This window comes from Gossypium hirsutum, chromosome D03, assembly GCF_007990345.1.
Source record: "Gossypium hirsutum isolate 1008001.06 chromosome D03, Gossypium_hirsutum_v2.1, whole genome shotgun sequence".
Taxonomy (NCBI): domain Eukaryota; kingdom Viridiplantae; phylum Streptophyta; class Magnoliopsida; order Malvales; family Malvaceae; genus Gossypium; species Gossypium hirsutum.
In genome coordinates this window covers 4910972-4921261 of record NC_053439.1, presented here as the reverse complement: position 1 = coordinate 4921261, position 10290 = coordinate 4910972, and the positions used below count along the sequence as shown (strand labels likewise).

At 32.4% G+C, this 10290-nt stretch overlaps 2 protein-coding genes and 1 pseudogene across 2 annotated transcripts; 2 read left to right on the top strand and 1 right to left on the bottom strand.

The window, feature by feature from the left end:
• LOC107950006 (linamarin synthase 2-like) lies at positions 1-1783 on the top strand (annotated as a pseudogene).
• A 3360-nt stretch (positions 1784-5143) lies between these two features.
• Positions 5144-5800, bottom strand: LOC107950449 (histone H4). Its single transcript, XM_016885298.2, has one exon. The coding sequence runs from the start codon at positions 5762-5764 to the stop codon at positions 5276-5278; it is 489 nt and encodes a 162-aa protein (XP_016740787.2). The 5' UTR covers positions 5765-5800; the 3' UTR covers positions 5144-5275.
• Positions 5801-8230: 2430 nt separating this feature from the next.
• Positions 8231-10060, top strand: LOC107950448 (linamarin synthase 2). The gene is made up of 2 exons (XM_016885297.2): positions 8231-8931; positions 9011-10060. Exons 1-2 carry the CDS (start codon positions 8424-8426, stop codon positions 9937-9939), a joined length of 1437 nt encoding a protein of 478 aa, XP_016740786.1. The 5' UTR covers positions 8231-8423; the 3' UTR covers positions 9940-10060.
• The last annotated feature ends 230 nt before the right edge of the window (positions 10061-10290 follow it).

Genomic DNA, 10290 nt, shown 5'->3' with positions numbered 1-10290 from the left:
ATGCATAAAATGGGAAAATTTTTGAACCAAGGTAAATGTTCATTATTTTGGAATTAGAAAAGTCGTGTTCCTAACTTACGGTATATGGTTTCCTTCTAAAATCGAGATAATCGAATATCTATTTTAAAATAAATATAAAAAAATAAGATTTTAGTGTTTGTTCTCGTTTACAAGAATTTAAGACATCGTGTCCTAACTTACGGGATATGATCATTTTTTCTCGATTAACTTGAAATAAGCCCCTTTTCATGAAAATTAATTTAATTAAGTAATATCTTAATGAATGATCGTATTTCAAAATCTCTTCAAATTTCCAATTTTCGACACTAAAGACTTCAAATAATCAATTAGGTATCAATTTTGGACGTAATGAGGGTGCTAATCCTTCCTCGTGCGTAACCGACTCCTGAACCCATTTTTTGGATTTTTATAGACCGAAAAATATTGTTTTAATAAATCAAACTTCTTATTAAAACGATCAAATTACGAAGTAACCCGATCACGCCTCTTAAAAGTAATTGGTGACTATTCTCGTTTTTTTAAAATAAAAAGTCGATTTCAAAAAAAGGTTTCAACACCCATCACAAGGCCATATTAACCCCCTTATGCAACTGGCCAAGCTCTTGCACTCTAGGGGTTTTCATATAACCTTTGTCAACTCTGAGTTCAATCATAGACGGTTGGTATATATGGTCTCGAGGGGAAGAAGTCGTTAAGGGTCTGCCAGACTTTTGGTTCGAAGCCATTCCCCGATGGGCTGCCACCTTCCGATTCCGATGCAACTCAGTGCGTTCCAGCACTATGCGATTCTACACGAAAAACTTGTTTGGCTCCATTCATGGAGCTACTATCTAAGCTTAATTCCTCACCGCAAGTGCCGCCTGTTACTTGCATAGTTTGTGATGGCCTCATGAACTTTGGTACCAAGGCTGCTCAACTCATTGGGGTGCCTTATATTCAACTCTGGATGTCTTCGGCTGTTAGCTTTTTGGGATATTTGCAGTACAAAGAACTAGCTCAAAGAGGCATTGTTCCATTCATAGGTTAGAAATTTATGTTTTCTTTTGTGCTTGTAACTTAATTTGGGATACCTTAATGGTCACTCATGATAATAATATCTTTGAGGTTCTCTATGTTACATGTAATTTGTAGAGTATTCCATGTGTTCTTTTGCATATTGGAACAAAAACATTGGTTTTCTTTTTCTTACAGATGAACACTTTGTTAGCAACGAGAAACTTGAAATGCCTATTGACTGGATCCCTGGTATGCCTAACATGCGCATCAAGGACATTCCAAGCTTCATAAGAACCACCGATCCCGACGACATCATGTTGAATTTCGTCATTGAAGTATCACAAAAATGCTTAAATTCATCTTCAATAATCTTCAATAATCTTCAATACATTCAATGAGTTCGACAAAGAAGTGCTGCAAGTCCCCTAATATTTATGCAATTGGTCCACTCACCTTGCTCAGTAAGAACTTTCTTAAAATCCACCACCATAAGAACTTTCTTAAAATCCACCACCACTCGTTAAATTCAAGCCTATGGAAGGAAGACACAAGTTGCATCAAATGGCTTGACAAAATGAAACCCAACTCTGTGGTATATGTGAATTATGGGAGTATAACAGTGATGTCCAATCATCATCTTAAAGAATTTGCTTGGGGACTTGCAAACAGTAAATACCCTTTTCTATGGGTTGTTAGACCCGATGTTGTGATGGGTGAATCTAACAACTTTGATAGAATGATGAAGGAGGCCTTACGTTATAGTTGAGTAGCATTATTTGAGTCTTTTGGCACGCGGTATTAATATAGTACGTAAAATACTTCGTTAAAATGAAATTTTGATTGAAATAATTTCTTATTAAATGTTAAAAAATTTAAATATTGAAATATTAATGAAATGTATGGTATTATACGTATTATAATATCAGTAAAAATATGTTATTGGTTCTTGTAATTTGATCAAATTTTAGATTTAATCTCTATATTTAAAAAGTTAAAAATTAAGTCCTATTTTCTTTAATTTAAAAAATTTTTGTCCAATCATTAACATTGTTAGTATTTTTTTGTTAAAATTTGTTTACTTGACATGGTAATTAAGCTACCATCATATAACATAGTATATGATTGACGAAAACTAAACATGATAAATTGATAAATTCTAACAGAAACTACACCAATAATAATGGTTGGGCTAAGAGTTTTAAACTGAAAAAATAGGAGGATTTAATATTTAATTTTCAAAATATAAAGGTTAAATCTCAAATTTATCAAAAATACAGGGACTAACAACATATTTTAACCTCAATAAATAATTATTACTCGGTGTGCCAAATTGTGACATAATATGATTAGATTTGCTTTTGTCCATTATCAGTAAAGATTTTGTGTGTTGCATGCTCCATCTGTTTCTCTCATTGTCTCACTTTGATTTCCTTTAGGATTTTAAGACCATTCATTTCTATATATCAAATTTTAAATGTCATCTATATTCAATTTAAAAATATTTTATGATAGAATGAAAACAAATTATTTCAATATAAGTTTTATCTCTATTATCCTGTAATAGCCTCAAATGTTGATGGTTGTGTGATTTGGTTGTACTTTATTAATGAATTCATGAGTTTTAATTCAATTGGTATGCATATTGTTATCAATACAACTATAAGGATAATATAATAAGTATAAAACAAGTCGAAATAATTATAATATACTAAGTAATGAAAAACCAAAAAAAAAAGAGATGAATCTTTACTGTTTTTTTTTTATAAAATAGAATCAAGACGGTAAACTTATAAAATAATTGCAAACTTTGATGAAATACTAAAATAAATAGAATAAGGTTAGACTGGTTTAGAAAAGATTTGATTAATATATGGTCGACAATATATATATTGTATTGTGTCATCCAATTGAGTGATTTCTTTTTTTCTTCTAACCTTGAAAGTATCTATAAATACTATCGAAAATTAGATACTATGAATCAATTAATAGAAATTGAATTCATTTTTCAAAAAATGATCTATTTGTTGTCATTTATACAACCAGACCAAAAGCAATACATGATCTAAAACAAAGCTACACCTCAACACAATTCCAAAACATCCAATAGAATCATCTGACACCAATAAAATACCAAAACACAATTGAGAATTGAATCAATTCCAATATCCTCAACCAAAACACGACACCAATAATCTATTGTGTGTAGTGGTCAATTTTAGTTTCATTCAAGATTCAAAACAGTAACAATTAAATTTAGATTATAGCAATTAAATCTATTTAATTAAATTTTGTTATTAATTTTATACTATGCATAAAATTGTAGGTTCTTCATGGATTTAAAATCTTGACACAAATTATAACAATTAAATTCATTAAGTCGGTTGTTTTTTTAAGATTAATATGTGAAAATAGCTAATATCATGTGATAATATGTTGTTGCATTTGATTTTGGAAATGGTAGAACTTACTAAGCTTAACAGTTATCGTTTGATAAGGATTGAATTTTAAAATTCAAAAGGTATAGAAGCAAAAAAAAAACAATTTAAAGTATATAAACTAAATCACAACGTACGAATAGCATGGAGACAAATAAAAAATTTTAACTAAATTTTTTATTTATTTTATTTAATTTAACATTTTAAATCTATTGTCGGCAGAGTCTTAGTTCATTTGGCTTCGGTATTATTACTAGTGTAGGAGGACATAGGTTCAAGTGTGCTGGAGCATGTTTATCTTCTTATTCAAGGGTTAGAAAGGGATTATGCTTAGTTTTAAGCATTGTATACAAAAAAAAAACATTTTAAATCTATCCATATTTGGCATCTCGTGGAAAGATGCTTTCATTATTTTCTTTAATGCAACTTTCAATATAATCACAAGTTGATTATATTTGATGCATTGCTAGTATATAAGTGTCGTTAAAAATGTTTTCGATTTGCACTTGTTCCAACTTTATTGTTCTAATGATGTTGCAATACAAGCTAGAACCAAAGGGTTTGCTAAGTCAAAGGGATAAAATCAACACACAATATTTTTTAACTCAATTCAAATTCATAAATCTTAAGTCTACGGAGCCTTACTTAGAAAATGATTTTATTCAACATTTCATTTTATACAAATTGTTGCATATTACTCTCCCAATAAATAATTATAACCCCAAAATCAAACCCAAATGGTTTCATATCACTATCCCAAAATACCCCACTTTACATTCAATATCTTTTCATAAAAAAGTCCGTGTCTAAATACACTCAACACAATTAATGAAGAAGTCAACCAACAACTTATTTCTAAGCTAATGCAAGAGTCCCTCTAATATTTTCATAGGCTTGAAAGCATTTATAAACATGTCTTTCATCATCTTCAAATACTCTCTTAAGGATAAGATAAGCATATTCAACACTTCAAATTTCTTCCTTCCCTTTCAAATCAATCATTTGAAAGATAAAAGATCATAACATGTTGTACCAGGAAATTTCACTTTCATTTACTTCTTAAATCATTTAAAGGGAAAGTTATTTATATTTTAATTCACAAATTAATGATATTTAAAATTATTTTATCTAAAATATTAAACTATAAAAAAATACTAATAATTTAGTCATCTTAATGTGTATTTTACCCAAAAAATTGTGATGTCTTCAAATAGGCTATTTTTAAGGGTCTTCACTCTCGGATTTGGGCTTTTTTCACTCCATTTTTAATTTAATTTTTCGGGACACAATATTATGCCAATATCTAACATTTACTGCATCCAAACCCTTGACTCTTCGAAAAATGACTGCACATAAAAATAAGAAACAAACAAACAAAAGACCTAAAACCTGTTCTCTACCAAATTTACCAACCAAGATACGCCATTCTTTTTGCTTTTGAGAGAAACTACAACTATTAAGGCAAGCTTAATTGCTGACATGATTTACGGTTCAATTCTTCACATATTTTTTTGTGGGAAAAGGCTAATAATCGATTGTTGACTTAGTTGCCATATTTTTCAAGATTTATATAACATTTAACGAGCCTTAACAGATTCCGCAAGAAACCGAAACGCAGAGCAGCGATTATACCTATAATTTCAGGCGAACCCTAAATATTTTAGAACTGAGATTCAAAAACCAAAACCAAATTAGCTTTTGAAACGAGATTTTCAGAGAAATTCATCGTAATTCGAAACGAAAATACATTAAACTAAAGAGAAAATCCAAGAAAAAAAAGCCTACAAGAAACTGTTACAAAATAGAAACCCTAAAATCCAAAATCAACCACCGAAACCGTAAAGAGTCCTTCCTTGTCTCTTGAGAGCATAAACGACATCCATAGCGGTAACAGTCTTACGCCTAGCGTGCTCCGTATAGGTTACGGCATCACGTATAACGTTTTCAAGGAAGATCTTGAGAACACCACGAGTTTCCTCGTAGATCAAGCCACTAATCCTCTTCACGCCGCCTCTACGAGCTAATCTCCGAATCGCCGGCTTGGTGATGCCCTGAATGTTATCTCGGAGAACCTTCCTATGCCTCTTAGCTCCTCCCTTTCCTAATCCCTTGCCTCCTTTTCCACGGCCCGACATTTTTGAAAAATCGAAGAGCTCTTTTGTCACAGAAAATTGGGAATTTTTTTGAACGCTTGAAAGCGAGGGATGTGGAGCGGGGTTTAAATAGGGGTTCTTTTTTTTGTTATGGATAGAGGAAAAGAATATGAACTGTTGGATTTGAACGATATCTGACGGTTGATATTGGTGATCCATAGCTTTTGATATTATTGGCTGAAAATGTAAGAGGAGTGGTCGTTTATCTAATGGTTAGTGAGTCGATTCATAGTGTGGTTTGCGTGTGTTTGCGCGATTTTGAACCGTGGATTAGGCTCTCATCTACGGTTCTCTTATAGTTGAAATTAACATATACAGTAGTATTTTCTTTTTCAAAATTTTAGTGGATTCTTCAATCATTTTGAATTATTTTATTTTTATTGTTGAGAAGATAATCACTAATTTCGAATATAAATAATAAAACAAACATAAAAAATATATAAAAAGAATTAGTTAATAATTATAAAATTTATATTTACATATAGATATAGTTTTAGATATATAATTAAAATATATTTATATATATATAAATTTTTTTGTTACTGTAGCGACTTAAAATTTTGTACGGGCGCTAGTCGAGGCGATTATTGAAAATTTAAAAAACAGATTCTCAATTTTATTTTTATTTTTTAAAGAGAGTCGCCATTGATTTTTTTCTAGGTGTGATCGGACACCTAATAAATTCTTTTTTTAAAAGAAAACTTATTATTTTTTAAAATTTTCTAAAAAAAAGAGTCAATTTTAGGTTCACGTCGAAATCAAGAGAAAATTAGGGTTTAGGAGTCAATTATACACGAGAAAGGTATTAGCACCCTCGTGACGCCCAAAATTAGTATCTCGTTAAGCGCGTGTTGTCTTAATTTTAAAAATACGAGTTCAATTTAATATTTAATCGTGATCCGATTTTTTTGTTTTTTTAACGAGAATTTTGATAAATTACATATTATTATATTATATATATTTTTAAAAAATAATTTGACAACTATTGAAAAATTACAAAAATAGAAATTTGATTTTTTTAAATGCGAGAAAAAACTTTTTTTTTTGAATTTATCAATTTTTAGAAGTGGCGTCCCGTATTTAACACGAGCTAATGATATTCACCCAACATAACAATGAAATCAATGTCTTAATGTCAAATCGATCTGTTGCCTTGTGTATTAAAATTTTTTAAATTAAAAATTGCAAATAAATTAACATAATAATATTTCTAAAATAAAAAAAGAAAAATATTTAAAAACGCCGATAATATTAAAAACGAGATGTCATCAAAATATATGAACTAAATTAAAAATGAGTAAAAATAAATTACCGAAAAGCCCAAAATTACGGGCTTGATCAAACGGGTTATATGACTCAGGCTCTTTTTTTCCCCTTTTTTTCTGCTGTTGGGCCTGCTGGGAACTGGGCTGCCTACTGCTGGGCTGTCTGGCCTGCTTGCTGGGTGCTGGCTGGCCTGCTGGGTTGGCTGATACCGGGTCGGGTCGGGTTGTCGATGGTCGGTCGGGTCAGGTCGGAGCGACCCGACTGTTTTTTTCTTTCCTTTTTCTTTTTCTTTTTTTTCCTTTCTTCTTCTTTTTCTTTCCTTTTTCTTCTTCTTCTTCGGGCCGAACCCTAACCCGCCGCCGTCGCCGCTGCTTCCTCCGTCTGGCGTAGCTCCCTATTCTTCTTCCTCCTTTTTTCTTCTTTCTCTTCTTTTCTCTCTTCTCCTTTTTTTTTTTGCTATGTTTTTTTCTTGGGTGTTTTTTATTAATTTTTTTTGCTTGATTTGCTTTGCTCACGATTTTTTTTGCTTCATTTGTTGTTTTTATTGTTGATTTTTGAGAGATTAGGTGGCTAGGGAGGAGGGGGGTCATGCCTTAGGCCAGAGGTTGGAAATCACGGAGGGCAAGTGCGCAAACGGATGGTTTTTTAGTCAAAATGGAAATGAAAACTAAAAGAAAAAGGAGACCAAGAGTTCTTCTTTTCTAGTTCAATGATTAATCTGATGTATTGGTTTTGGTTCTGTCGGGAAACCAAATTAACATTTTCTTTTAATTAATTTAGAAAATTCAATTAATTAAATTTATTTAATTTAGAACTCAATTAATTTACTTGGTTAGACATCTATGTTGGCATTTAAAATCCATTTTAATTAACTGCTACGTCGGACTACCATTTGGGAGGTAATAGATCTTAACGATAGAGTGAACATTTTGTAATAAAACGATAACGTAAGTGACTAAAATATAATCTGATGCAAACAAAAGTGACTATTTTGATAGTTTACCCTGTTTTAAAAGAAATGTCATTATCTAATTTAAGGATGATAAATTTTGAAATGTCTGATGAATTTTGAATCGTCTCCCTTCAAATGGAGTGACTTTATTTTTGGACTGTAAAAATGGGGCGAGACATTGTACATAACTATTACAAAGTTATTTTAGAAAAAACTATTAAAAAGGTAAAATAATAATTTCTCGTTTATATATAATATATTTATTAGAAAAATCAAATTAGGGCGATGCAAGACAATATCTTAAATCTCAGATGATTTTTTAATGTTTAAAGGTGGCCGGAATCTTCCCACAATAAGAGGGAGCCAAGTATATATAAAAGATTATATCAACAGAAAATAGGTGAGATCATATTGTAGGCAATTTGAAGCCGCGTGTAAGTAAGAACATTCCCGAATAAATTAACTAAATAAGAGTCAGCATTTACCTCTGTTTTGGATTAAGCAAGAACATTTTCCCTTGTCTATGTTGAATGTTCCTAGCAAGAAAAGCATTTCCCAGCAAAGACCTTAAATTTCCTACTTTGTTATTGCTTTCCTAAGATGGCTTCAGTTGAAACCAGTAAACCCCACGCTGTTTGCATTCCATATCCATCACAAGGCCATGTTAGCCCCATGATGCAACTGGCTAAGCTCTTGCAGTCAAGAGGCTTCTTCATAACCTTTGTTAACACTGAGTTCAACCATAGGCGTTTGATCAGGTCCAAAGGGGCAGACTTCGTTAAGGGTCTGCCTGATTTCCGGTTCGAAACGATTCCGGATGGGCTGCCATCGTCCGACCGTGATGCAACGCAGGATGTTCGAGCTCTATGTGATTCGACACGAAAGAATTGCTTAGCGCCGTTTTTAGAGCTACTAGCTAAGTTAAACTCCTCCTCCCATGTGCCCTCTGTTACTTGCATAGTCTCTGATGGAGTTATGAGCTTTGCTATTAAGGCTGCTCAAGTATTTGGCATACCAGAAGTTCAGTTTTGGACTGCCTCGGCCTGTAGTTTCATGGGATATCTTCAATTCAGTGAACTGCTTAAACGAGGAATTATTCCATTCCAGAGTAAGTGCTTCTTATTTCGACTTTATAGCTATGAAAATTGCGTAAAAAAGAACTGAAATTTGACACTCTGTGGCGTCAGATGAAACTTTTCTCAGTGATGGAACTCTTGATAAACCTATTGATTGGGTCCCTGAAATGAGCAACTTTCAACTAAGAGATCTCCCCAGCTTTATTAGAGCCAACAATCCAAATGATATTATGTTTGACTTCATGGGCTCTGAAGCACAAAATTGCCTAAAAGCTCCAGCAATCATCTTCAACACATTCGATGAATTCGAACATGAAGTATTAAAAGCAATCGCTGCTAAATTCCCTGGAATTTATACAATAGGACCACTTCATTTGCTTACCAGGCACATGCCTGACTGTCCATCCAAGTCAATAAACTCAAGCCTATGGAAAGAAGATACAAGCTGCATTGAATGGCTTAACAAAAGGGAACCCAGTTCAATTGTGTACGTGAGCTATGGAACCGTGACTGTCATGTCGGAGAAGCATCTGAAAGAATTTGCATGGGGGCTGGCTAATTCTAAGCACCCATTTTTGTGGATCGTTAGACCAGATATCGTGATGGGTGATTCTGCAATTCTGCATGAAGAATTTCTCGAGGAGATTAAGGATAGAGCGCTGATAACAAGCTGGTGTAATCAATATGAGGTTCTTTCCCATCCTTCAGTTGGAGTTTTTTTGACACATTGTGGGTGGAATTCTAACTTGGAAGCCATATCTGGAGGTGTCCCTTTAATTTGTTGGCCATTTTTTGCTGATCAACAAACCAATTGTCGGTATGCTTGCACTCATTGGGGCATTGGCATGGAAGTGGATCATGATGTGAAGCGAGAGAACATTGAGTTTTTAGTCAAGGAAATGATGGAAGGAGAAGAAGGAAAGAAAATGAAAGAGAAGGCATTGGAGTGGAAGAAGAAAGCAGAAGAAGCCACCGATGTTGAGGGATTATCTTACTGTAATTTTGATAGATTTGTTAAGGAAGCTCTCAAACATGGTTAACTGGAAATACTATTGTCTGTTGGAATTACTTGAATAAAGAATGGGGATCATTCAATGTATCTGTTTCTGCATTTTTACTATTTTGGCTCCTATATAATAAAAATTAAACTTAAAATTCAAATTGAGTATGATTTAAACTTCAAAGTGTATTGTGAAGTTAAGAGATAGATTTTTGAATACTATGAAGATATATCAATCCAAAAATGCTTGAATTTCATTCAAAAAAGTCATCGCAAGTCCACTGATTTTTCAAACTTGAAAATTGACAATTTCGATTGTCGAAACCTCTTTTTTGAAATCGACTTTTTATTTAAAAACGAAAATAGAGTCGCCAACAATATTTTTTAATTA